This window comes from Haliaeetus albicilla, unplaced genomic scaffold (assembly GCF_947461875.1).
Source record: "Haliaeetus albicilla unplaced genomic scaffold, bHalAlb1.1 scaffold_130, whole genome shotgun sequence".
Classification (NCBI taxonomy): domain Eukaryota; kingdom Metazoa; phylum Chordata; class Aves; order Accipitriformes; family Accipitridae; genus Haliaeetus; species Haliaeetus albicilla.
In genome coordinates, this window is record NW_027212552.1 from 52,556 (window position 1) to 79,369 (window position 26,814).

Genomic DNA, 26,814 nt, shown 5'->3' on the forward strand with positions numbered 1-26,814 from the left:
TTAAGAAAGAGCACTTTGTTTTCCCGAACCAGCCTCCCCAGCTCTGTGCCAGCAGAAACGATGCAGGGATGCCACTTGCGAACACGTTTCTCTTTTCCTCTGACGCCGTCCAGGGTGCGCTCCTGTGAGAAACACACACGGCAGTGAAAACTCATTCCTTCCCATCTCGCTCGCCATAGCAGCGTGGACATGCAACCCCCTGTTTGGTGCGGATTTACTCCCGTTACAGCCAGCTCTCGGGCAGAGGAAAAAAATCGTGTCCTGGATCTTTCTTTTTACTTTTAACGCGTAACCATGGCCTTGCTAGTAGGGAACAGGTTTCTTTTTGAAGTTAGCGCATTTCGTACTGCGAAGCTTAACGGTTGATGCCAGTGCCCGCCAAGTGGTGGGAGGGCTGGTGCCACTCTGCCCGCCAAGTGGTGGGAGGGCTGGTACCACTCTGCCCGCCAAGCGGTGGGAGGGCTGGTACCACTCTGCCCGCCAAGTGGTGGGAGGGCTGGTACAACTCTGCCCGCCCGGGGCTTCCTCCTTGCGGGCCGCAGGAGCCTGGCCTGGGGCACCCCAGGCCCGGGGGTGTCTCTGAGCCAGACCCGTGGATGTGGCCGCTGCTTTCCCGTTTGCAGGTTCGGCCAGTAGCGAGGCTGAGCGTGCACCACGCACATGCGTGACAACACCACGGCCGGCTACGCAGGCTGCCAGAGAATGGGCCGTGCCTTTGCCAGCCGCCATCTGGCACTATGGCACCTCGCCGAAAGCCTCCTCCCCGGCTCGTTGCCGTTGAAGCTCGCGGGCGACACCAGAGGCGTGCTGTCACCCTGCGGGTTCCCACGCGCGCCCACGTTTCCAGAGCCCCGGAAGATCAGCGCAGCCTCAAGCCCAGGTGCCGTCTGTGCCCCCAGCCTGGGCTCCCTCGCTCACCTCCGGCTGAGACACCGAGTCTCTCCAGAGAGGGCTTTTCCTCCCGCTCGCTGCCTAGCCCACCCCAAAGTCTGCTAGCAATGTACACGTGCACCTATGGCTAGGGGAAAATACAATCACCTGCTCCCTCCCCTTGCTGGCACCTCGGACGCCTGCGCCCCATGACTGTGGTCCCCCGTCCAGCCGCTGGCACCGAGACCCTCGCCGCCCCGCTCGCTGACACCGCAGACAGACGGGCCTCTGTCACCCGTGACCTGACTTCGGTTGCTGACGCTTAACCGTGACCCGTGGTCCCACCAGTTGCTGGCACGGGGACCCTCGTGCGATCTGACCGCCGTGATGTAGCAGGTGCTCTCACGTCACACGTACCCTTACGCAGGTAATACGTATGGCTGCAGCTGTTCATCCAGAAGTCAGAACCATTGGCTTTTTCTTTCTTAAAACAGCCTCGAAAATAAGTACTGGTTGAACCACCGTGCCCAGCTATCAAAAATTAACATTTGCCCTTCTTGAATTTTCTGCATAGCTGTCTAGATGCTGCACAACTTAATTTCTAAGTAAAATGCGTTATTGAAATGTACCTTAGGATGGCGTCTACCTAGACGGCGATAAGGATTATGCACGTAAGAGTAGGTTGAAGAAATGCTGGAGAAGAAAGAGAGTGGGGATGAAACAGTGTGGATCTGATAAATAACTGCATGAAGTAAGCTTATGTAATGGTTTGGGATGAAGGCAAGTTTTGATCTGTGTAACCTGTGTTATTTTTACGGCGGGATGACACTCTGTGAAGTTGGTGGGTTTTTTCCCAAACACGTGTCACCTTCTAGTTACTTCTCGTCTTTACAGATTACTTCCAGTATGCTGGGAACTTCTAACCAACAGGTGATGAACTCGCTTTGTTTCAGTATTAACAAACCTTAGTCTTCTGTGTGCATTTATTTCTTTTTTTTTTTGCTTATTGCAATTGGAAAGTCATCCGTTCTGCTATCTTAACATGACCCTTCTGGGCACGTTGGCTGAAGCGTGTGGGTGCTATCTGGACCTAGCAGCACCTTTTTGCTGCTTTTTGCTGCCCGGCTGCTCTGCCGTACCACTGGCCAAGCTGTTTCATCCCTCGTAGTACTTTTCTTCTTTCTCCTTTCTATATTTTGCTCCTTGGTGAAGAAGAAAGGGGTTAAGAAGAAAGTTAGCGTTTTTATCTGCTCTCTTTCCCCGATGCTCCTCGCCTTGTTAGTCTCTGTCGTTGGCAGAGGCGGGACTCGTTGCTAACTGGAAATGGGTAATCTGTTTCTCTTGAGCTGGGAGGGGATTTTGAAGATGGTGTATGTGTCAGAGCACTGAGTTTTTAGCTGTCCTTCTAAGGTTTATGCAGTTTGCCACTTGCCCGTGAACTACTTTCCCCTGTACCTTCCTCCTCATTGGTCTGGAGCCACGTGGCCAATTTCAGACAGGTTTGATGCAATGGGCAGGAAAAAAATAGGAAAAAAATGAGCACAGGGGAAGACAGACCTCATTCATTTTAGCGGCGCATGGAATAAGCTTGTTGAAACCCCTTATCTAATGGCGATGACGGAAGCAGAGGCAAATGACGCCTTTATCCTGAATGTTGCAAACGTCTTAAGTCCACAGATGTGAGCTCTCAGTGTAGACTAAATTTACCGGGCAAGTGGAACTCTCCGGGAATGAATTTCTCACCGTGGTAAAGCCGGAACAACTACCCCGTGCTCCGCCGTAGTCGATCTTAATTTTTGTTCTATCCTTACTAAGCGTAACAATTTTTTTTCTGGTGCTGGTAACACGTTTTGGCGCTCTAAAACCAGGAAGCCTGGTGGGCTCAAGATTAGAGAAGAGCAGCAGCAAGGTTTTTAAGTGGACGGTTTGAAGCTGGTGCCCTGTGGTATTTACGCACAGGTGGGGAGGTTAATGGGACAGGGGAATAAGATGAGAAGAGCAGCTACGACTACCATGAATGCCACCAGCCGTCGGTCTCAGGGGGTCGTCACCATCCACTTCGAACAGGTGTAGTGTGCAGGCACTGTTTCCACCGTTCAGTGTAGCTGTTTAGCACTCTGAATGAACTCAGTCCTCTTAGATGCACCGTCAGACGAACTCGTGGAAGTCCATGCAGACACGAAACCCAGGGTGGCTCTGTTTTACCTAGACCCACCCTCGTTTATTGGCACCTCCACGACGGCGAGCAGGTGAGAGCCTGTTGGGTTGCCTCACCCCGGGCTGCAGGGCCAGCCTTGCCAGCCCACCTTTTTGGCGCGTGCACGCTGTCCGCCAGTGCTGCTCTCGGAGCGGGGATCGCCGAAGGCAGAGGTGTCCGAAACCGCTGCCTGCTTGCAGGTTGGCTCCGTATCTAAGATCCGCTATGTGCCAAATATTACAGGCGGTCTTTGAAAATCCCTCGCTGGTGTCCCGAAATGACCTGCGGTCCCTGTTTCTCTCTGGCAGCTGCTGCTTGCCCGGTAGCGCTCTGCAGAACTCCTGGGCTCGCGCTAACAAGCAGCCCTGCAGCGAGCAAGCTCGCAGGGCGCGGCACAAGCGCGGGGCAGTCTGCGGCACCTCCCCGACCCCGCGTGAGGGAAGGCCGCAGCGCGGCGGTGGCAAAGACGTGACCCCAGAGGGTCACCGTGGCCCGAATCCTGCTGTCCTCGCTGTGTGTGCCCCCGGCCAGGCGGAGGGGTGCTGGGTGACCGTGGTGCTGCTGCCGACGGGCGGCTGAACCACCTCAGAGCAGCCGGGCCGGGGGAGGCGACTGCTCGCGGCTCTGCTCCGGACAACGGGCCTTGCTCCTATCATCGCTCGCTCCCCCAGCGCTTCCCCTCGGGAGACTGACGCCAGAACTACCGTTTTTGCTGAAGTCCCCTGTCGACAGAGCTGGAGAGGGGTCTGCAGAGCCGCTTACGCAGGACGAGCCCGGGCTGGGGCTGGTTGAGGAGGAGGGGGCTCCGGCTGGCCCGGACGTGCGTGGCCCGTCTCTGGAGCACAAGCGAGCTCAGCTCCCCACGGCTGCTCGCGCAGGCAGCTCCGAAAGCTGCTCAGCCCTGGCAGGCAGGGCCAGTCCTGGGCTCCTCTGGGACGGGGATGGGAGGGAGACGTCGTCTTTGCAGCCGGGGGAGGTTGGGAGCCAGCGGTGCTTCCGCACCCCCTTTCTGCGGGTGCAGGGGATGAGCGGCTTTGTCTGCTGCTTAATCCTGAGAGACGGTCGGTCGTTTGCTTTGAGGCACGCCTTCGTGGGTCTCGTATTGAAAGCAATTCTTCCTAGGTCAGGTGTTCCAAGAGCGGTAACTGTCGCAACCTATTTCCTCTGCGTTTCCGCAGAGTATCGTTTTCTGTATCTTACTTCATAATGTCTGAGCGACGGATTTGGTGATTTTTCCTGCTGTTGATACCGTATCTTAACAGATTTTTCTCGATGAAGCAATCGCCAAACAGCCAGTTATAAATCTGGCGGACTTGGCAGGAAGCGAAAGGCAAAAATCCTCTGAAGGATCTGAAGGAGACAGGTTGAAGGAAGGCGGGTGGGTAAATCTAAGTCTAACCACGTTAGGAAATGTCACCGGGTGTTTTTCTTCCTCTTTTTTAAAAAAAAAATAATCCTTTCCTGTGAAGTAAAAATTAAATTCCTGCAGGTGAAAAATAGTTTTCCCTCCGTTCAGGATTCCTTGCCGTCTGGCTAATGAAGTTACTTAAATGAATAAAGCCTGAGACGTCCATAAGCACGAACATACTGAAGCACGTGCCTAAGCATGAATATACGGAAGGTTCTAATCTGGTAGGCTCTTCCCCGCCGCCGGCCCCCCAGATTTGCTTTTCATAGTCATGCTTCTACTTTTCACTTTATTTTCCCTTAGTGCTCTGGCTGAGGTTGCTACAGGAAAGAGAGCGGTGCATATCCCATACAGGGACTTGGTCCTGACGAGACTCCTGCAGTCTGCCCAGGGGGGAAAGAGCAGGACCATCATGGTAAATTGACTCTTGAATTTATAACCGGCTTTGCCCATTGAAATAGAATTGTGCGGCTCTGACATTGGTGAAAGTGAGTGTAGTTTAAAAGCTAAGCTTGCTTCCTGTGCAACATAAAGGGGAGAACCCTTCTGCTGGTCAAAAGCTTCTAGCCACTACTAAACGCGTTACTCCAATGGAGAGCACTTCTGTTTTTGGAACAGAAATGCGGCTGGCACAAAATAGATATCTCTGTCTACGTTAGAGATACAACCTCCGTTTCTTCTGAAAGAGTTTTCTGCATATCTGTAAAAATTTATCGACAGATAGGTAAATGTAGCTATAAAACTCAGAAGCACCTGTTTTATATAAAACCCACGTTCTTTACCTACCTAAAACTAGGCTGCGTTATGAAACAAGTCCTTTTTTCCCTGACTTCTGAGATTATCGTTTGTGCTGTGCACCAGAGGTTGCATTCCTAAATGAGATGAAACTCCCCTAGGTTCTTCCTTGTCTCAGGTGAATTATCTGTATGCTCCAGCGTCTTTGAAGAGGTATTTTTTTTAAAGGAAGTGCAATTAAATGAAAGGTGGAAGAATATGAACAGAAAATGTGCACATGTGAAAAGGTTGACTGTAAATGCTGATACTCTCAAAACAGCTTACCTGGGTTTCTTCAGATGCTAACTTGCGTAATTCAAATTGAAGGACAGATTCTTCAATTGCTACTTGTACAAATACCATCAAAGTGGTTTTGCGCCTTTTTTTTTTTTTTTTTTTTTTTTTTGCGTTGGTGCTAGCATTAAGGCAGAGTTAGCAGGACTCGAGCGCCTTCAGTATTAATTTTTGCAAAAACCACCTCTATCTTCTCATCTTTCTTTCTGTCTCATTTCTCTTCTGGCACAAGTGTTAGAAAGAGTTAATTTATGGCCAGATTGCTAAGACACCTGGGTTCTCCTTTTCTATTTGAGGAGTTAGCGGTCTATCTTTCCACGTTAATCCCTGTCTGTGTTTTGGTAGTGTTTAAAACTATTTTAAAAAGCCTCCTTCAAAATCTAATGTCAGTTAATACTTTTCACATGCTTAGAGATTGCGGCCGTTGAGTCCAGCAGACATCTGTTACGAAGAAACTTTGTCAACCTTACGATATGCTGAAAGGTACGCTTTCGTAAGTTTTCCCTTTCTGGTCTTGGTGCACATTGCGGTCAGGTGCTGGGCAAAATGACAGAAGATACCAGTTCAACGGGACTGACAGCTCAGAAGGAAGAAAGGGTGAATCTGCCCATAGGCAGGGGCGGCACACGAAGAGCTTATTCTTTACCCTTATTAACAAACGGCATATGTTTTTACAGCTAAGTTGTACGACAGAGGTAAGTGTATTTCCTGAGGATTCCAGGTCTCCCTCATATGTGTGACTTAATTGAGCTTCTTTCCTGCCCTTTCTCTCCCAGTAACACAGCACCTCTAAAACTAAGCTGTAGTTTGGGGTCCCACAGCCCAACCGTGGTTGAAAGGTAGAACATAGAAGTGATGCCTGCTGCCAGGCATTTGTCGTCTCTGCTTCCCAATCCCAGATCCCAGCGATAGTGCCACACAGAGCTCTTCCTTCCTGCCCAGGAGCAGCTTGCTTTCCCGGCCACTTTCCCAGTCCGTCAGCTCCTTCTGGAGGAGAAGGTTCCCTCTCTGCTCCCCTTTGCTCTCCTCCTGCGCTTCCTGGGCCTCAGGACTGAAAACCGCTCTCTTTGCAGTCCTTTCAGTCAGGCTTTTGCTGGGACTCCAGCACTAATGCCTTCTTATTCCCTCTCCCGTAAAAAGAGGTCAGGCACTTACACCCCAGTCCGTTATCCCAAAGCGGATGATGGCTCGGTGACCTTGTAGCCGCAGCAGCCTGGCTGTTCGCAGGTGTCAGGAGCAGAAGATTTAATGTCTCCGGCAGCAGTTCAGTCCTGCAGAGAGCTGAACTGCTTTCATGTGCCGATATGAACGCAGACCAGCAAACTCCCCACGCCTGAGCCAGCTCCGTGCAGGGGCAGCTGGAGTTGTCCTTTGCCTGCCTACCTGCCGTACCCACACTTACAGTGGGTGAGGTGTGGTTTTGCAGTATCCCATCCCATAGTGCCCCGCATACTAGAGGCAGAGCGGCTATGGCTACATTGCTGCAAGTTAGGGTTAGCTGGAGAAGAGAAGGGTTTTCGTGGGCTGGCAGGGGCGAAACCAAACCAGGCTGTGATTGCTGGTAGCGGTACAAGAGAGGGCATCAGATGTTTCCACCGAAGGAGCAAAGTGGCTGTGAGACTTGTTCGCTTGTGAAGTTCCAGAGCTACATGGGCTATTTCCGAACAGGGAAAAGAGCAAAACAAAACAAACCCCAAAGTCAGGTTTGATTGGAAACGTTGTCGTTTGCTGGGATTGTCTGGGTAACAGCTTCTTTTGTGTCTTTTATGTATTTTCGTATTTAAAAGGACAGAACGGGTCAGGAACAAAGCAGTGGTAAATGCAAGTCCCAGTGAGAAGCTTCTAAGAGAACCAACCGCAGGCTGAAAATAACAAACTGTTGTCCAGACTGGCTGGGCTCGGGAGCACAGGGCGACCAATAGCCGATGGAACACGTACGTATTTCAGCATAAATACAGCTATGAATAGCAAGCAGACTTTGACTTCCCAAAACATTATCAGGAGGCATTTTTGGTAATCTGTAACACTGAAGAAGTATGGTGGGAATGGAGCTGAGGAGGATTCGCCGGGGTCGGCTCCTGTGCACGCTCTGGGCACCGTGTTTTGTTGATCACCTTCTGGTTAGACGAGGACAAGGAAGATGGCAGCTTTCATTTCCAGTTCAGGATGCTGACAGCAGCAACAAACATCTCGGCTGTTCCGCAGCGAGGTGGGTTTGTGTCCCCGCGTGCCATACGGTCCCCAGGAGGTTTGGGTTGGAAGGGCTTGCTCTGCAAGAGGCCAGACCGCCTCCCACTGCATGGCTTCCTCGCTGCTGGTCCTCGTCTCTCACGGGGTTTGATATTTTACACATAGGTACCCTGGTTAAAGCTGTCTTGCTGTTCACAAGAGGTGTGGGTTTTGCTGGCTGAGAACAAGTGGCAGATCTGGAGCACGCAGGCGACGTGGGAGTCCTGGCTGGAGGAAGCCCAGAAGGAGTGGGAGCACCAGCACGCTGCAGTGGCTCAGGCGAGTTTCCCAGTAATGGGCATCGCGGCCAGATACCTTAACCTCTGCTCTTCTGCTTCTGATCTTTTCCCCTTCTTGTCATCTTTAAGACTCGTTGCTCACACACTTCTGTGCCCACAATGCCCCGACGAGACCCTCCAGGGGCTTTTCAGCCAGGGTAAACTGGCAATAACGTAGGCCTGGGTTACGGGTCCACAATATAATAGCAAATCTCTCGTGAGCTCAGATAACAGAATATTCTGTCTACTTCTAAGTACCTTACGGTTTCTTGGTTTCATTTTGTAGTTGTGAGAAATCATGACTGAAATAAAAGATGCCAGTGAATGTACCGAGCCATGTCAAAGCAGCTCAGGCTTGGGTCGCCTCAAAGTCCTTGACAGGGAGAACCAGAGGTTTTCACTTTAAAACCAGTCATGAGATGAACACCCTAGAACTTGGGGCAGATGTGTTCTTTGCACTTTCTGAAAGAAAAAAAAACCAAACCAAAACCCAAAAAACCAAATCCCCAAACCCCAACACCCCCTCCGTCCCCTTTCAGTTTTGGGCATGTTTCTGAAAGCAACCAATGTTCACATGACTTATTTAGCCAGCCAGAAGCATTTCAGTAGGAGGCTGTGGCGGTGCGTAAGAGCCAAGGAGTGCATGACGGGCTGCTCTGGGAAAGAAGGGGCCTGATGGTGACTTGATGAATAAGTCGTTCAAGGCACACCTTCACTGAAAGGCCATACGCTGCTCCCCTCCCAGCTGCTTTTCACAGACCATTTTATTGCTTCAACATGGGTAACTGCCAAACAGAGGAGCTGGGAAATTGGCTCTCTGCATAGAGCGGCGATTGATTGCGGGAAGAGGGCTGGGTTTAATGGGGAGAGCAGAGCTTTACAGGAATCCCGCGCGTTTTGTGGGGGTCTCTTGATTTTTGCATGAAGCCTGCATCACGCAGCAAAGTTGCTGACTTAAACAAAAGTGCTTGATTTCTTCCTGACTCGAGGTCTGGAGCTTCTGCCAGTAGAAGGAAGCGTGGAGTCAGTCCTTCAGCTCTAGTAATTGCTTGCTGATGGTGTTTGGTAAAACTAGGGGAAATTCAGGGGCTGAATTCTGTCGGGAATGCTGAACCCCGTGTAGGGTGTACGGCTAAACGTGGTAGTTCAAGTGCCGCCTTAGGCCCATCGGTCTGGATGATGGCATCAGTCTTGGCTGGCAGCTGTCACAGGTGTTTGGGCACACAGGACAGTACCCTGTTCTGCTGAGGACAGCTCCTCATCCACTTACTGCATCGGCTCGTTTTCCTGCATTGATTTGCCTGGGGTGTGCTTTTTTAAGACGGTGAAATGAACTTAATCGGGCTTCTATTAGTTTTGTGTCTTCTCCCTAGCAAGCTGTTGGATACAGTTTTAGAGAAGTAATGGCGACAAGCCTTTGCTGGTGTGGTATTTTTTCACCTGTGTGGTGGAGAGAATACTTAAATTGGTAGGAGAGAGTCACCAAAAGCCTGGGCCTGTTGCACGTGTTGCCAATGTTTTTGCGGTTCAGCTTGTCAGGTTGCTGTTTGTCCAAGTACGTTTCAGAGCTGGATGCTCAGAAGCCGTCTGGACGTGGTGCTGGGCAGGCTGCTCTAGGTGACCCTGCCTGAGCAGGGGCTTGGACCAGATGACCTCCAGTGATTCTGGAAGGCCGCCTTCTTCCAGAAGAGAACTTCTGGAAGTTCTCTTCCTCGTGATTCTGTGATTCTAGAACTTGTGCTGGGAGGGGCGAGCACCGGGGCGACGGCACACCGGTGTGGTATGCTAGAAATGTCAGCTGCTGTCTCCCTCTCTTAGGAAGGCTGCGCGCGTGTTCTGTACTGAGACACTTAGCACCTATGTCTGTCTGTCCAGGTACGCCAAGCAATGCAAAAAGAGCGTAAGTTCAGAAGGGACTTTCGGAACTTTTGCTAGCTTAGCCACGTTAGACAGGGGCTGCGACTCTTGAATGAAAGTATGGTTGTGTTAGAGAATAGCCATAGGAGGTGGCTGGGTAAACTGGCTGCAGTGTCAAATTCTGAGCTGTGTTGGTTTTGTTTGTGTTTTCATTTGAAGGGAAGTCAAATCTATGGTCTTAGCTGTTGGGGGTTGTTGGGCTAGAGAGCTGAAATTCTTCCTTCTCCTCACCTTCTGCTGTAGGTTTGGGCTTGTGGAGCATCCGCACAAACTCTGCAAGAGAATCTGTAGGCTGCACTTGAGCGAAATAAGCCTGGCTGTGGAGTTCCGATACAGACCGTCTCTGTTATGCTAGTGGCTTTTTAGACTAGAACTTAGGCTTTGGATTAAATGTAGGGTGGTTGCCTAAAGCGTCGGGGTGGGGGGGTGTTTCTGCCTAAGTGGGAAAGAAATGACCCGGTGGTACTCACAAAGTCACCTGCTAACTCGCTCACTAAATCTTCTTTCGGCAAGAGTAAAATATGGCAAAGCGCAAATTCACTGAACCCGACTACTAAGGTGCAGAAAGTGTCTTTTCCATCCACTGCTCCTCCAGCGCTTGTGAGCTGCCTCCTGCTTTTCTGGGGAAAATGTCATTGAACCAGTCGTTAACAATAATTCAAAAAATTCTGCCATTGTCATCTTTACCTGTTATTCAACAAAGTGGATGCTGGTTTTCTCAAAAGGACTTAGTTTTTCTTCCATTTCTTCTTCTTTGGCTTCTTCCCACTCTTTGTCCTGTTTCCTTGGAGAATGTGACCTGAATCGTGTCACACACTGTTGTCCGTTCTCTGATCAGCAGGTAGCAGCTCCCTGAAATCGCTTTAGCTTCCACATCTGGCTGAATGAATGACGCCCGTCAGCTGCAGCCTTTCTCAGTGAGACAGTGAGTCTCTACGTGCACGAGGGAGTTAAAAGTTGACTGACTGTGTCTCGGGTGGTGTCCTTTCTAAAAGGAAAGGGCTCTGCAGCTCTCCTTGCAAACCGCGTGTGTAGTTTCACACGTGTATGAGCTAGCATAACGGCTGACTGCCACAAAATGGAGACGGACAAATTCCCTCTCCTTCTTCCCAACGCACTGTCCTGCCTCCTTCCTTGTGCCAACTTTCATGCTTGCTAGTTCTCTCTGCCAGCCGGTTTAACTCTCTAAGCTGGTGGAAAACTATCTACTTTTCTGGGTTCGTTTCCCGTCTGCTTAGGCAGTTAACCTGGCTCGTAAAGTGCTCTAAAAAGTGCTCAAGTCAGTGCCAGGTAAGCCACAGGAATACAGCAGTAGAACAAAGGAGCAGATGGAGAGATGGGAGGCGGCAGCAAGGCCTCTCTTCCGGCGGCAGTGAAGGCAACGTGTTTTGTGAAACCGTATCTTCAGCTGCGACTGAGCGTATTTTTAGCTTTTTCTTCAGTAAGCCTGTAACATTGTTGGCCTTTGATTTTCCTGGACTACCGTCAGTCAGAACTGACATCGCAGAACTCTGACTTGGCTGTATGTGATTCCACTTGAATATGTAATTTCTCTTTTTTTTTTTTTTTCCCTTGGGATTTTTAATCCAGAAATCTGTCATCAGTCTATGACTTGTGGCACGTTCCTTTCTTTGGGAACAGTTCATGGCGTTTAGAGGTCATAAGTAGCAAGGGTGAAGAAGAACGGTAATTTTGGCAACTTGTGCACAGACCACTTTGGTGTAGGATACAGCGGGGAGGTTGGATTCTGGCTTCCTCCTGAACATGGAGTAGGCCTGTGGCGTTTTACACTGATCTGTTTCCTACCAGACAGAAGGAGGAATGTGACTGTAGTTGTTTTCAAAGAGAGCAGAAATGCAGTTAGTGTTGGATATCTCTCTTAAAGGAGAGGCTTCACGCCTTTAACTAGTTCTGTCTAACTATTTTCCCACTGTGTGGATTTGCCAGTAATCCTTGGTTTAACTTAGCAGAATGATGCAAGTAAAACATCCTAATAGCCAGGTCACTGTATATACAGTTCAGGCTTTATTGTGGAGTTTATCTTCCTAGTTCCATATTGCCAAGCCAGATGTCTAGGAACAAAATGTTTCAAACGCCCGTTGGCGTGCTGGCGGAAACCTGGGCATGCCTGATGGTCTAGCGTTTTCACGTGCTTTTCTACGCAGTTAATAACTGCAGCGGAATTAAATTTAAAGTTGCATGAATGGTCCGGGCGTTGGAGTGTTACGTATTTGGTGGTTCTTAGCGGTGGTATGGGCCTGATAAGCACATTTGATGTGTACTGTAGGCAGGAGTACACTGTGTCAAGGTGTGAGCTTTCCACCAGAGAAGAATTCTTTCTGATTTGGTGGGGAGTTTGGGGTGGCGAGCGGTTTGTTTTTACGCTCAACTCTCCCCAGTAGAGTATCTTAAAATTTGATGTGCAATTTGGCCACGCAAAGTTCTGTGCTCTTGGCCTGTCCAGGTAGGCAGTGGCAAAGGCAGGGTGACGCAGGGTGACTCTTGTTCTTCCTCTTCTGAAATTTCTTCCCGTGATAATCTTCTCTGGTCATTCCTCCTTTCTTATTCAGCATCACGGTATTGCTGAAGGCACCTATCAAAACAGCTGGACGTTGAAGGCCTTTGAGAGATGCTATTCACCAACCCAATAGATCTGTATTTGTATTTGGTATTATGGGTTACTGATAAAACATATTGATTAAATCATTACAATTAAACTGAGCCAGAAGGCTGGTCAAACTGCAGGGCTTTTTACTCTCTGGAGCCCCTGGATGCAGTGCAAAAGTTCCTCCCGCTGTCACTGTGAAAGGATGACAAGTACCAAAAAGCAAACGCGAGAAAACTACTGCAAATGAGTTGTCCCACTTGGAACTTGACCTGTGCTAGTTGTGAATGCTGGCAGGGCGGTCAGGCTGGCCGGCTGCAGCAGCGTCCTGCAATACTGGCTTTGCCATCGGCAACCTTTTTTTCCGAAGGTTGACTTGCGCTTAGTGCGGGACCCTGGCTTACACTGCCTGTGTTTCACGCGCTCGTTGTTTTCATGCTGGCAGAAGATACTGGAACATGTTCTCAGGTAGAGTGCTTGTGACCTGAAATATAGTAGATTCCAATGCCCAGGCTTTAGAGCATGACCTTTCTCCACAGAAGTACAATTTGTGTAAATGGTATTATTTATAAGCGTTTCCCTTTAGTAACTTTGTGTTGCTCCCAGAGTCTGGTCTTCAGAACTAGCTGTAACCTCCTGTGCCGTAAGGAAAATAGGTTATTAGTGCACGCTGGAAGAAGCAACCATAAAACTTTGTTTGCGGGAGAACATGTGTGCTACAGTTAATGCAATAGGCTTTGTGTGCCCATTGAAGTGGCTGGCTGTACTGGTTTGTGGCGTAGGGTAAGGGTTCTGTTTGATGCCCGAGTTGGTCAGCATGTGTAACGCCCAGGAATGGCGAGCTACGTAGAATATCTTCCTTCTGAGACTCCATGGAGAAAGCAGTGCTATTTGAAGAGATGCTTGAACCTGTCTTGTCTTCCGGAGGCTTTTTCAATAACCCATAGAACTTGCAAAACGTAGTGAGCTAAAGTAGTTTGTATTTCCACGTGTGTGGAATATCTCTTATTTAGCCTCCTATTCAATCTTGTAAGTCACCTGAGCTTTTAAGTTCCCCCCCCAAAAATCTGTCTTGACATAGTGAAACGTGAACTGTCTGTGGAGCACCGATAGAGGTGTGGAAACTGAAAGGCCTCAAAGTTTTTGTAAAATAGTGCAGAGATGTGATAAGGACTGGCAATAGGAAGGAAAGGACTGGAATAAGGAATATGGGGATTTAAGTGTAGAAAAGAATCCGTGTTTTAAGGTGCTGTGTTATGTTCAGGTGATAAGTGTATGGAAAACTACTTTCCAGCTGATGAGCTATGAAAGTCTGTATCGCTTGTCATGTGGAAACATCAACAGTACATTTTCTGGAAGAGTTTGAGAGTGAAGGTAGTTAAGAATGTAGTATTCCTTAAAGTTCAAAATAAACACACAAGAAGTGAACGAGACACAAATGATGCCCGAAATCTACTAGAAGACAATTGGCAATAAATAATGAGGTACAAAATCAAGAGCAAGGACAAATGGAAACTCATACCTCTTACTGCAGTGCTAATTGAAATATGCTTTTTCTCACATCACATCTTACTAACCTGTCTGAGTAGACTTGAACTCGGTGTATTGTTTTTTTTTCCTGTTATTGACCTTATCAGTACCCCTGTGTCACTTTTTGTTGGTGATCTCATAGGCATTCGAAAAGTAAAGGGATTCTCCTTTTGCTCTGCTGTGAGATCAAAAACTGTCCTGAGTGGCATTTTTTGAAGGAAAAGAGCTACAGGAGCTGTATAGGAGATTACTTGCGGCATACTGATGAAACTTCTGTCAATCTCAAAAAGCACATCTCAGTTATGGCTGACATGAGTCTGTTTTTGCATTTTTTTTCTTTATTTACAGTGAAGAATGCGAGACCTATCAGCTCAGGTAACGAGCAGTCTGCTGCAGTTTCCAGAGGTGACTACTCAGGCACTTGGGGAAGATGAGATAACCCTAGGTTCTGTGCTGAGCGGGAAGTTTTCTGGAGGTGAGCATTCTGCTTTAAATTTGGTCTCGGTCTGAAGTTCTTATTGCCTGGAGGTTACCTGAAGCACAGGGTCACAGTATCGACTGTGTCAGGCTGGTGCTGTTAAGATGCATCAGGTTTCGAGAGAACAGGAAGGAAGTTTTAACTATTACAAATGCTAATAGTAAACCCTTAAAACTAGTATAGTTAAACTTTGAAATTACAGCAACCTTCACCAGTCTTGTGCTATTAAAATAATTTAGTTAAGCATGCTGAGTCAGCGGGCCTTCCTCAATGTCGTGCTCACTCAATTTTTAATTAAATAAAAGGCAGTTTTCAAAAAAGTAACAGTGTTGTTTTGGGCCCTATTTATTTGTACCAGCTCAAGCTCTACGACCATCATAACACCACATGCCGAACTAGTTCTTCTTCTACAACGTTACAGAGGCGCGCCCCTCCCCCCCCCCGCTTTTTCTTTTCCTAGTCTGAATACAAACAGCAAAGGAAGAGGATAACACTGTTAAGCGCTGCAGCCATATTTCCGACGTATTTAACAGGGTGCAGATGAGTACCCAGGGAGAGCTGCTGAAAGTGGCTAAGCAGATTAGGTAGTTGACTTCCTAGGTGATCCGCAAGTAGAGCTAGCTGGGTGCCTATCTGGTTGTCTAGGCTCTGTTAGACCAGGTGGAATCCATCTACCTGACTGAAAGTGCAGTAATTGAGTTAATACTTCCTCCGAGTTTGTTCAGTGAAACAAAATGTGTTAAATTCTTTCTGTCGTCAGCCCGTGTAAAAGATTAGATTTACTCATGCAGTGCCCATTTGACGATAATTTCTTGCTGCCGTCCAAATCCCTGCCCCAAGTAGGCGTGTGTCAAGTAAAATTAATAAACTAGAAATGAATTGGTTTAGATTTGTTATCTTTGAAGTGTGCTTTAAGACTCGTATTCCCGTGTGTATTTAGACGATTTCTAGCCAAAACAAGCTGAATATGGGATGAAGACTCTAGATCGATATGTTGTCATCTTCATCCCAAACAGTCAAAATCCTTCGGTGCGGGAATGACAAGTAGAAATGCAAAAGAATAAGGTTGTTGATATTGAGAGGTTGTGCTGGAGGATCTCCATGGGTGATTTTGAATAATTGACCACAACTAGGGAAGTCAGTCTTCCCTTTTGGGTACTTTTATTGAAGGAAAGGGGCAGTGGCTGTGATTTTTCAGTTGTTTTCAGTCTTGTATTGGAAATTTGCTTTAGTCAGCTTTCTTTTCTCTTACAGGGAGAAACGGCTTGGCATGGTTGGCGTGTGGTCCTCAACTGGAGGTAGTGAGCTCTGTGACGGGAGAGCGGCGCTCTGCTTACCGTTTCCGTGGAGTAAAGAAACAGCCTCCCACCATTCGTGTGGTAAAGGATTTTTCCTGGCAGAAGAGAACGGGACTGCTGGTTGGGTTGGAAGAAGCAGAGGGAAGTGTTCTCTGTCTGTACGACCTTGGAATATCGAGAGTGGTTAAAGCAGTTGTTCTCCCAGGAAGGGTACGTCCACTTTAATCGGAGGAACGAAGCTTTTGCGTTGTCAGGTGCTGCGTAATCCTGTTTCAGGAGAAGCTTTGGAGCGTCTCTTTGTAGGCGGTATTTTTTCTATCTTGCATTAGTGCAGACTGTCACTTCAGAGTATCCAGTCAAGAGAGCCCTGGTGCAGACTCTTGGGCTTAACGGTACCGTTATCTTTTGAGCTTACTGATCGTAAAACAAGTTTTCTGGGTTTATGGTAGAGCACATAGTTACCTAATTCTCCACTGCCACAAAAAGGCATTGAGAACTATCTTTTATTGGCCAGAGTGAAAAAGAAAAAAAACCCCCGCTGTTCCCAGTGTCTGTAACGTACATTTCGGAAATGCTTGGTTTCTATATACGTTAGAAATACTGTCTTTAAAATACCTGAAACTTCCGTAGTTGTGCTGTAAATGACTTAGACACATTCCCCTGAATCTCAGACTAGCAAGCAGGTGGCTTTAGAGCAGAACAGATTTTTATGTTGACTTAGGGTAGGAAAGAAGAGCCGTTAGGGAGTTACCTGACGGATTGTTGAAAGATTGACTTTCAACCTGCAGTCCTTGAATCTCTGCTTATTGAATATTGTGTTTGTGTAGATGGGAGAGGCTGGTGGAATGTTACTCATTTTTTTCTGTCTTCTATAAGCCAGGAAGTCCGATGATGTAATGTCCCCTAGTCTCATTATCTTAATGTGAACAAGAATCAGTGCAAGTTAATAGAACATCAAGATTCACTATATTGTTTTTTTCTTGATATAACTGGAAACAATGCTTTGCTTTTAAGTCTTGTGGTCCTCTGTATTTACTTTCTTGTTTCTGATGTGCTAATTCCGGCTTCACTTTTGAATGATTTCTGTTTAGCTTGTCAAACAGCTTAAATGCTAGCTTGCAGTTTTCCTGTAGGTAACTGCTATAGAACCCATAACTAATCACGGAGGACCCAGCGTGAGCACTCGGCACCTACATCAGAGTCTGCGATGGCTCTTTGGAGTGGCAGCAGTGGCTACAGATGTTGGTCATCTGCTTCTGGTGGACCTTTGTTTGGATGATTTCTCTTGCAGTCAGAATGAAATAGAAGCATCGGGTAAGCCTGCAGTTTTTAAACTTGAATTTGAGAGTAAGAAAACTTGTGTATAAACAATATGCATCCCACTTGGAAGACACTAGCGTGCAGGCATTTCTGACTGCTGGTTACAGATGGCGGTTTGACTTGGTATAGTCCTGACCTGATTAAAAATGGGAGTGGCTTAATACTCCTCCTAATGTTATAAATGCCCCCCTGCCACCAAGATCCGTATGTCACTATGATGCTTGCCAGTGAGGTGTAGGAATTTTACCACGTGAGTCAGTGCAGCTGCCTGAGAGGAAGTTGTGTCAGAGGCGCCCTATTTCTTGGGAATGTTCTTCTGCTTCTGTGAATTGACTTGGGGCAAATTTTAGGCTTGCTTGTTAAAATGAATCCGACTTGTCAAAAACCGTGCATTTGGATGACTGAAATCTCTAATTTGCATATTCGGATTGCATACGCTGTTTTGGCTATTACAAGAGTGGCTTCAGGAGTTGGTGTCGCTTCAGACAGCTTCATCATGAGGCCCAAACGCTTGATTTACAGAGTCCAGGAAGAATTTGTCTACGAAGGTTACGCTTTTACCTGGTTTTAAAATACGAGTGAGAACACCTGTCCGATCAGAGAGTTCTTCTGTTCTTTGGAAACATACAAAAGAAAGCGTTGCATAAATGGGTATTTTGCCTGGGCCGGTAGAATTGGATGAGACGTGTTGTCACGTCAGTGTTCAAAATGCAGCCTAAATGGCCTGACACATTAATTCATGGCGTGGTTTTGTGTGTGTAGGTCTAGAAGTTGTCACTAGAATTCCTGCTGAAGTTCCACAAAGAAGAGAAGCTGTGACCAGAGAAGGGAGACATCTCTGCTTTCAACTACAAAATCCTTCAGGAACAGCAATATCAACGCTGTACTACATAAGCAGAAGCAATCAGCTCGTTGTGGGTTTTTCAGATGGCTGCCTGTCACTGTGGAATATGAAAACTTTGAAGAGGGAGTAAGTAGGCCTTTACACCTGGCCATGCCCGGAGGTGCAGGGGTCTCAATTGTTTGCTTACGGAAGCATGTTCATGAAAGAGAACTTTTTTAGGGACTGAAATTTTGGGTATAGTCTTGGAATGTTTAGAAATCCTCTTCTGAAATAACTATGAAAAGTCATACGTGGATTAAGTGGACCGCCTTCTCCCCAGTGGACTAGGATTGTTTTCCTTCTTGTGCCTGTGGCTCGAGGGATTGTGGAAAGCATGCTTCTTTGGGTTACGTCAAGCAGTTTAGGATGCGATAGAGCTCATTTTTATAAGACGCTTTGTCCGATCAGTAGTGTTCAGTGAAGCCAGGAAATGTGTGTGTTTTGATGAACCAGATTTTAGGAATGATTTTTCAGAACCAGCTACTGCAGTTAGGGCATAGATTGAGAAGCTTACGTATGTTAATAATGTGGGTTTGGTGATAATATTCTTTAAAGTGTCCAGGATGAAACTAGTGAGACACGAAAAATCAATAGCTGATCCGTGCCTGAAAAGATACTCTTTCCTACATGTCAGCCTTGTCCAAAACAGGGGACTGACCCATTCCGAGGCAACGTTGCGTGTGAATGAAAATTTGCTTGGAACACTTGGAGACGAGGATAAGGGGCATGTAAATCTAGAAGCAATAGAAAAATTAAGAGACGATTTTATATCTGCCAAAGGGCAATCACACGTGAAATATGTGACCAAATTCAGATAGGGATTGGCTTAAGCAAACCTGCAGTGACTCACCAGAAACTGTTGGATGCATAAATAGGCAGTGGAGGACTAACTGGGTGGCAAGAATAGATTGTGAAGGTACACGTAAGGTTCAGAAGTCTGGAGGAAAAATGCTTTACGTAGCATCCGAGTAAAGAAATGAGCAAGTACTTGTGGTTTGGCACTGTCTTAAATTTGTTCAGAAGATAGGCTGCATTTTAAGTTCAATATTGAAGTCGGCTGGAACAGGAGGAACAATCTTTTGCCTGGCAGCTGAAGTAATCATTTCTGTTCTTCCTCCCTAGGCGGAGGAGGATATAACCCCAGGTTATTGCATTTGATGGACAGTAATTTCCTCAGCTCTTGACTGTTGCATAAAAAGTAGTCGCTTCCCTGACTCACTTGTCTGAGATGGAAGTATGACCTTCTGTACTTTGAGGATAAGCATGGAAAGATAAGCTTTTTTCTCAGAAGATGCTTCTACCCTTCTACAAACAGTTAGGGCCCATCGTAGGCTCACAGGTTTTTATTTTTCTCTCTTTTCCCCTTTTCCTTTTTTTTTTTCATTTTTTCTTTCTTTTTTTTTTTTTTTTTTTTTTTTTTCCCCCAACCACGTAGGCACCACTCTCAGCTTGAAGGAGGAAGGATTCCTGTCTATGCTGTTACTTTTCAGGAGCCTGAGAATGATCCTCGCAATTGTTGCTACTTGTGGGCTGTTCAGTCTACACAAGACAGGTGAATAAAAAGTTACTATAAGCCACTGACTGCATTTAAATTTTTTTGTATCTTTGTTCACATACCGTTGATACATGTATATTTGTTTTGTTTATGTAGCTGTGCAGGAGATTCTCTCAGGTGTGGAAGGTGTTAAGCTTACACTGCAATTTTTACAGGATTTAACAGATGTGAAGAGGGACCTACTAGTGCCTACCTTCTGAAAGAAGGCAAAGCAACAGTGGCTGTATTTTTGTGCTTGCATTCTTAAACGATTTCCTTTGTTTCTTGAGGACTGCTTCACCATTTGTTTGGTACTCGCACCGTGGTATTAAAATACCATTAAAAGTACTTGGGGCTGCAGATCTCGAGCGCTAAACGTGCCGATATGACAGCCGGCTGCCCCTAAAGGAGGGAGGTGACAGTATTGCGGATTACCTTGTGCCAACTTGCGCCGTCTTTGGAGCCTTTGTGAGCCAGGTCAGCTCACCTGGCAGTGGCAGAGACCGATCACTGTTCAGCAGCAAAGTCAATGGTTTCCTGCTGGGCTAATGACCCGAATCAGTATGTGGAAGGGTGCAGTGTGTGTATGCAAGAGAGGGGCTGGAACTTTGATGGGGTGGGAAGGGAAGGGAAAGGAAGGGAAGGGAAGGGGAGAAAGATCTCTCTCTTTCAGCATCAGCAAGCTATTTAATCAGCTCAGCCGTTCACAGAGTGGCAGCCTTTTTAAGTTTGACTTTAAAGCAACAATTTGTAGTCCATACAACATATTAAAGCTTTCAAACTGTATGGTTAGCATTTGCCCCTGAAGCTGTTAGTGTCCAAATGTCCTCCTTTGTGTTGTAGCGGCTGCACGTGACCAGTTATCTGATGGTTTGGGAAGTGGTGTTTTACTTTTCAGCAAGAAAACATCAGTCTAGATCTAGTAAAATGATAACAAGGCCTCTAAAGCAGCTTTGTAATCAAATGTCATAATTTCTACCTTTTCCAGTGAAGGTGACGTCGTGAGTTTACATCTGTTGCAGTTAGCATTTGGTGACAGAAAACGCTTGGCCCCGGGACAAGTCATGTATGAGGTAAGGCGTGCACGTATGTGAAAAGATGAAAATAGTGATTTTGTCTATGTGAGTATCAGTTAAGTTGTCAGGGGTGATTTTTACCATCAAAATTCAGAGGTGACCGAAAACCCAATCTTTTGCTGAGTCTTCTTGGGCATGTTTTATACTGCTGCATCTCTTGTAGTGCTCTAAGCACTTTGGCAGGTCGACAGGAGAAAGATGCTTTAATCGTTCTCCAGTTTCACTTTTGAACTTCTGCTTTGCTTTATCCTCTTTTAAAAAAAGTTATTTGTAGCTACAGTCTTAGCGGTGGCAAAGACAATACCTTGTACTGTGTGCTGCTTTGGAAGAAAACCCAGTCGTCGATATCCATTCCTTGCGTGGCTACTTTGTTCTGTCTCAACGCTTTAATGTTAAAATGGGGGACCTTTTACTATTTGTCAATGCTTTGTCTTGGCCATCTTATTTTCCTGAAAAAGGTGCGACGAGTGTCAGATTTCACCTCAGAGGGTTGAAATGTTTCAGCAGCTTTGAAAAATGGGTCTACTAAAATTTCCAGTTTTAAAAAAAGCACACAAAGTGATTAAATAATGTGGTTTGCGTTTGTGACCTGAGAAAGCTGTGGTGTCGTTAGTGTAAGACTTTTAACCCTCTACAGACAGTGCAACCAGTAATACATTCACAGGCTTCTAAGAGGTGTCAGGCACCAGTCTCTGCCGTTGAGATATTTTGCTCCCCTGCTGTTCCTGCGTTCCTGTGATGAGCGTTGTGCAAGGTTGAAACAGGAACCAATCTCACAAGGTAGTTGAAGAGAGAACTAAACAGCTGGACCTCTGGGGGGAAAAGTCAGGTTCTTCAGCTAGCTTCCAGATGAGCCACTCCCACATGTAGCTTCATACCAAGACTTGCTAACACCTACTGCCAAAAAACCCCCCAAACAACTCCCACCCCCCGGAAAAAAACCCAGAAGAAGCATTAGTACAGGATCTGTGTTCTGCAGAGGACACTGGGAGTGTCGGAATACTTCCCTGTAGTCACAGATTGGTCAGTCCTACATGACTGTCTGCCTGCGTGACTGGCTGAGTCAAGTTTCTCGTCTGTCTTCCGTGGCAGAAAATTTAAGAGTTGTTCCCAGTTGCCGGGCCAAATTGGAGTAAAGGAGGAGGAATCTGCTGTTGACCCTTGTTCGTTGAAGAGAGTTCACAGAAGCTTGAAAGAAAGCTTGAAATCTAGTGCATCCAGCCATGGTCATGGAGCGCACCTTTACATTTGTCCTACATGATGCTTGCAGGTGGATAGAGTATACAGCCTCCACGTCCACATCAGAGTCTGACGAGTGCATCTCATTTGAAAACTGTCTTCAGATTTTATGGGTCAATAAAGTCATTATTTAACATCTTCCACGCAGTGGAGTTCCTTAACTTAGATTTGCTTGCCCCAGCGGAGAATTTAAAATACGCTGTTTTGCTTCAGAAGTTGTCTTAGGCAGGAGTCATTTGATATCTTTTTTCCCTTCTCCTCAGCCCTAACTTTGCGGGGGGACTGGCTCTTCACGGATGAATAAAAGTTGAAATTTCTAGCGGTGAAAATTTGTCTCCAAGAGGTTGATGGAGCTGTAGTACTTTATCTGACGAAAGGGTCTTTTGGCATGGTGGACCTGTTCAGGACATCTGGAGTTGTAGTCCTTTATCTGATGAAAGGGTCTTTTGGCATGGTGGACCTGTTCAGGACATCTTTTATTATAAACTGTGTTTGGTGATTATTCCTTCTGTAATAAAAATGGGATTCTTTGCTTAGGCTTCATGCTAGTGTTTCAAAGAGATGGTTTAGATTTTTCCTATCTACTCTGCACATGTCTGTTATTTCCAAAGTTGCTTGACAAAGTAGAATGAACTGTGCATACTTCAGAGCAAATTTTAGCTAGGGAAATGCTAAATTCTGAAAATGTGCAAAGCCCGTTACTATTTGACGCTTCATTCTCTTGCATGTCAGATGTAGTTTCTATTTGCCATCAGAAGTAAGCTCATGGGAAATATACGGTACAATATGCATATTATATTATATGCATATTATATTATACATATATACATTCTTTTATATTTAGCTATAATGTATGTTTTTATCTCAAAATGGCCTTTTCTCTCTCCTTTTATTTTTTCCCCAGGGTCTGGAATACTGTGTCGAAAGATACAGTTTAGGTCTCGCAGGTGGAGTCTTTCCCTTGAGCGGGCAGGCCAGCGATATTAAATTACTTAGCTGTCAGACTGTAGAAAAACTTCCCAAACGTGTCGACGGAGAGGATAGCGTTAATGCAGGTTTGTTCTAATGTCCCTGTTTGGTTATTCTAAAATAAGTAGTTTTGGAATCTAAGCAATGAATGCTGTTCTGTACCCCAGTCTGTGAGTCTTGAATACCTTTACAGACTAGCTTGTTGGGCTTATGTAAAAAGAAAAAATGGGTGCTTAAGTTATAGGGGACTTCTTTAACGGAAAAAATAAGTTGTATTTTATGCTTGCTGACATGCTATAGCGATGTATGGTGGGGTCACCTGCATGAAGCTTGTCAGTCGTTTTATTCCTCCAGCTGTCGTCTTTGAACAGTAAGATGATGCTCCCCATGGCTTAGGAGTGTTACCTGAATTTTTCTTTCCCTGTTCCAACCTATGTCTGCATCTGCATCTGCATCCAGCTGGTGGCCGGTCACAAGTGGTGTTCCCCAGGGCTCAGTATTGGGGCCAGTTCTGTTTAATATCTCCGTCAATGATCTGGACGAGGGGATTGAGTGCACCCTCAGTAAGTTTGCAGATGACACCAAGTTGGGTGGGAGTGTTGATCTGCTTGAGGGTCTACAGAGGCTCTGTGGAGGGATCTGGCCAGGCTGGCTCAATGGGCCAAGGCCAACTGTATGAGGTTCATCAAGGCTAAGCGCCAGGTCCTGCTCTTGGGTCACAAGAACCCCATGCAACACTACAGGCTTGGGAAAGAGTGGCTGGAAAGCTGCCTGGCTTTGGGCCCCTCGCTACAAGAAAGACATTGAGGTGCTGGAGCGCATCCAAAGAAGGGCAGCAGAGCTGGTGAAGGGTCTGGAGAACAAGTCTTACGGGGGGTGGCTGAGGGAACTGGGGTTGTTTAGCCTGGAGAAAAGGAGGCTGAGGGGAGACCTTACCGCTCCCCACAAGTACCTGAAAGGAGGCTGTAGCGAGGTGTAGTGTTGGTCTCTTCTCCCAGGTAGCAAGTGATAGGACGAGAGGAAATGGCCTCAAGTTGCGCCTGGGGAGGTTCAGGTTGGATATTAGGAAAAATTTCTTCACTGACTGTGTTACGAAGCATTGGAACAGGCTGCCCGGGGTTGAGTCGCCATCCCTGGAGGTATTTAAAAGACAGGGAGACGTGGCGCTTAGGGCCGTGGTTTGGTGGTGGACTTGGCAGTTGGGTTTAGGGTTGGGCTCGATGAACACAAAGGTCTTTTCCAACCTAAGCGACTCTATGATTCTACGATCTGCCTGTCCATTTCTTCCTCTCTAAATCTAATAGGTTCCTACACCTGCAGGTTCTTAAAGCAATAGCTTTCCTTGTCCATATACACAGTTACAACTCTTACGATGTCTTTCATTATCTTGCAATAATTAAATGTCCGTCTCTGGGTTTACAAATTCACTTATGCTCTGACCATATTTCTGAGCCTGCTGCAGTGATAACTTCCATGGCCCTTTGTTTTGACTGCATTATTCACCTTCCCTCTCTTCTTACTGGCCTTTACTGATGTATGATGTTTACAAAGAAGACACTTGCATGATCTTTCTAGGCTACTTCTGTTTACCATCTTTGACTTAGTCCTGAAGCGGCAACTTGCATCTCTTTTGTGATGCCATCCTCTATCAACAGTGTGTCAAAATCTAACAAAAACACCGTTGGATTTTCTCCACTTGTGTCACGTTTCTGAGGAGAGTGCCTCCTAAAAGCTTGTTAAAAACAAACACACACCACCACTCCACCACAGCCGAAAAAAAAAACCCAACCAAACCAAAATAAGAACAGCAAACCCCCTTTCTGTCTCCTTTTTATGAAGCATGAGGCATGGAGAAATACCTGTAATTTCTCTGATGGTTTCTAATTAGCTTTTATTCAGAATGTGTTCGAGTTAAGTTCTAGGCACACATGAGCTGCTGTTGGATGTGGGTTGAGGCTAGCAATGAAGCTGTCTTCTGAATTATGAAAATAATTGGTATCTTCAAAGGCACTTGCAGCAGCTACAAAACGGAAGCGGCACAGATGTTCACAATGAAACATAGTAAAGTGTGTGAGGATCCCTAAACGTAATGATGAATTCAGCAGAGAACAGAGAAACATTTTGCCAAACAAACAAACAAACTGTCGCCTTCTTCCTTACTCTGCTAGGGTAAATGATATACCACATCCTTTGCTTACATCTGGAGAATGCGTTCTCCCCAGAGAGGACAAACCATTCCACTTATTGAGAGAACTGGAGTATAACGTTGTGAATGTTTTATGTTAAAATCTTTATTCCAATTTCCCGTTTGTTGGGTTTGGGGTTTTTGTATTTATTTTGTGTGATAATTGTGTTCGTTCATTCTGAATGTGCTGGAAAGGAGCTATTCTTAAAACCTGTAATTGAGTCCAATCTGGAAATTAGTAGTGCCTGCTGAGTGATACAAGAAGAAGGGGCAGTATGACTGAAACCTGTCACAGAGATGTTTGCTATTCCGTAAATTTTTTTTGTTGTTCTCAGTGAGTGTTGTGCTTCGTGAGTGATATAACAGAATTAAGCCAAAATAGGAAGTGGTGTTTTAAACATATCAGCTATAGCGTTATTTTCTACAAACAAGAAACAATGTCTTGTCTTTTACAGTAATATCGCCTGACACCAGTGTATCACTCTTCAGCTGGCAAGTGAATACATGTGGTCAGGGAAAAGCATCTGCTTACTTGGGTGTATTTGACATTAATCGCTGGTATCATGCTCAAATGCCAGATTCACTAAGGTATATTTTTATTAAGTTGTTTTCAATATCCCTGCAAATCAATCATTTGAAAGTCGGTGTTTAGCTTATGCACTTGCTTGCTTTCAGGCCAGAAGAACTCCTTCATGATTGCCCCTATTTTGCGTTGTGGTCACTGGATGCTGTAATAAGCATGACTTCTCCAAACCCCATTTTGGATATTCTGGTACACGAGCGGAGTCTAAGTCGGGGAGTTGCTCTTTCTCATCCACCACCTGAGCAGTTTTTTCATCCAAGCTCCTACAATTTTGGTAGGTATTTCACTGCTTTTGGTAGTGATAAGCTTAAAGTGAGGTCAAATGCCATTTATTGGTTCTCCTGTTCATTGTTTGTCACTCAAAACCCATCCAAAACCAAAAAGCCCCAAACGCCCACAAGCCCAACCCTTGATTACGTTGTACTAGCAAGGTGTTTAATACTGTGACACATATCTGACAGTCTGCTGAGTTTTGGGGTTTGGTGCTTTTGTAATGTAGCCTGTGAAGTGGTGATGGTCATCAAATGAAATGAGGTTGAACTGAAGCTCAGAGCAGAGCACCTCGATAGCACTAGAGATAAAATTTCTACACGCAGTAATTATTTTCAAAAAAATAAGTTTGGAAGTGATCTGATGAAGAAAATGGGTACTCAGTGACAGCTTTCCGGATACTGCTATTTACAAAACGTAAACTGGTCATAAGCTAAGTGCGAGAGTATGGAAGGCTGTCAAACGTTCATTGTCTCTGCAGATGGTACGTGCTTGCTGAACTCCGGAGTTGTTCGTATGACTTGCATCGGCTTCCAGAAGGAGGTGATCTTTTACTGTATCTTTATTGAGAATGGCAAGAGATGAACCTTTCCTATGTTTTCTATTGCACTGCTTTCAGTGTCGGAGACTATTTTATGCCCATCCTGCCCATCCACACGCATGATTGCAATTGTGTCCTGCCAGTTTTATGCAAATGGTAACATTTTAGGTCCACTCTTGGGACTGTAAAACTACCACTGTCTCCTGTTGAAGCACGCTGAGGGATTGAATGTCTAGAGCGGAATACAACGTTGCTGTAGGAGCAAGAACAAAAATGTTGTGGAAGTTGGGGAAGGCTGTTACTTCTGCATTACCCATCAGTGGAACTGCCTCCATA

General features: G+C 46.2%; 1 protein-coding gene and 1 long non-coding RNA gene across 3 annotated transcripts in view; both read left to right on the forward strand.

Moving 5' to 3' along the window:
* Positions 1 to 4,525: 4,525 nt before the first annotated feature.
* On the forward strand, positions 4,526 to 8,144 carry LOC138684361 (uncharacterized). 2 transcript variants are annotated; one of them, XR_011323657.1, is made up of 4 exons: positions 4,526 to 4,890; positions 5,956 to 6,026; positions 7,331 to 7,752; positions 7,899 to 8,144. It is a non-coding gene; the product is annotated as an uncharacterized lncRNA (long non-coding RNA). The 2 variants fall into 2 exon arrangements; XR_011323656.1 differs by having other exon boundaries at positions 7,331 to 8,144.
* A 6,312-nt stretch (positions 8,145 to 14,456) lies between these two features.
* LOC138684363 (protein ELYS-like) overlaps positions 14,457 to 26,814 on the forward strand; it is a 37,499-nt gene continuing 25,141 nt past the window's right edge. Inside the window, exons 1-10 of the mRNA XM_069778048.1 lie at positions 14,457 to 14,577; positions 15,835 to 16,088; positions 17,012 to 17,192; positions 17,961 to 18,168; positions 19,517 to 19,633; positions 20,604 to 20,688; positions 22,835 to 22,985; positions 25,540 to 25,672; positions 25,760 to 25,941; positions 26,419 to 26,480. Of these exons, the coding sequence (XP_069634149.1) occupies positions 14,457 to 14,577; positions 15,835 to 16,088; positions 17,012 to 17,192; positions 17,961 to 18,168; positions 19,517 to 19,633; positions 20,604 to 20,688; positions 22,835 to 22,985; positions 25,540 to 25,672; positions 25,760 to 25,941; positions 26,419 to 26,480 (1,494 nt within the window). The remainder of the gene's footprint in view (positions 14,578 to 15,834; positions 16,089 to 17,011; positions 17,193 to 17,960; positions 18,169 to 19,516; positions 19,634 to 20,603; positions 20,689 to 22,834; positions 22,986 to 25,539; positions 25,673 to 25,759; positions 25,942 to 26,418; positions 26,481 to 26,814) is intronic.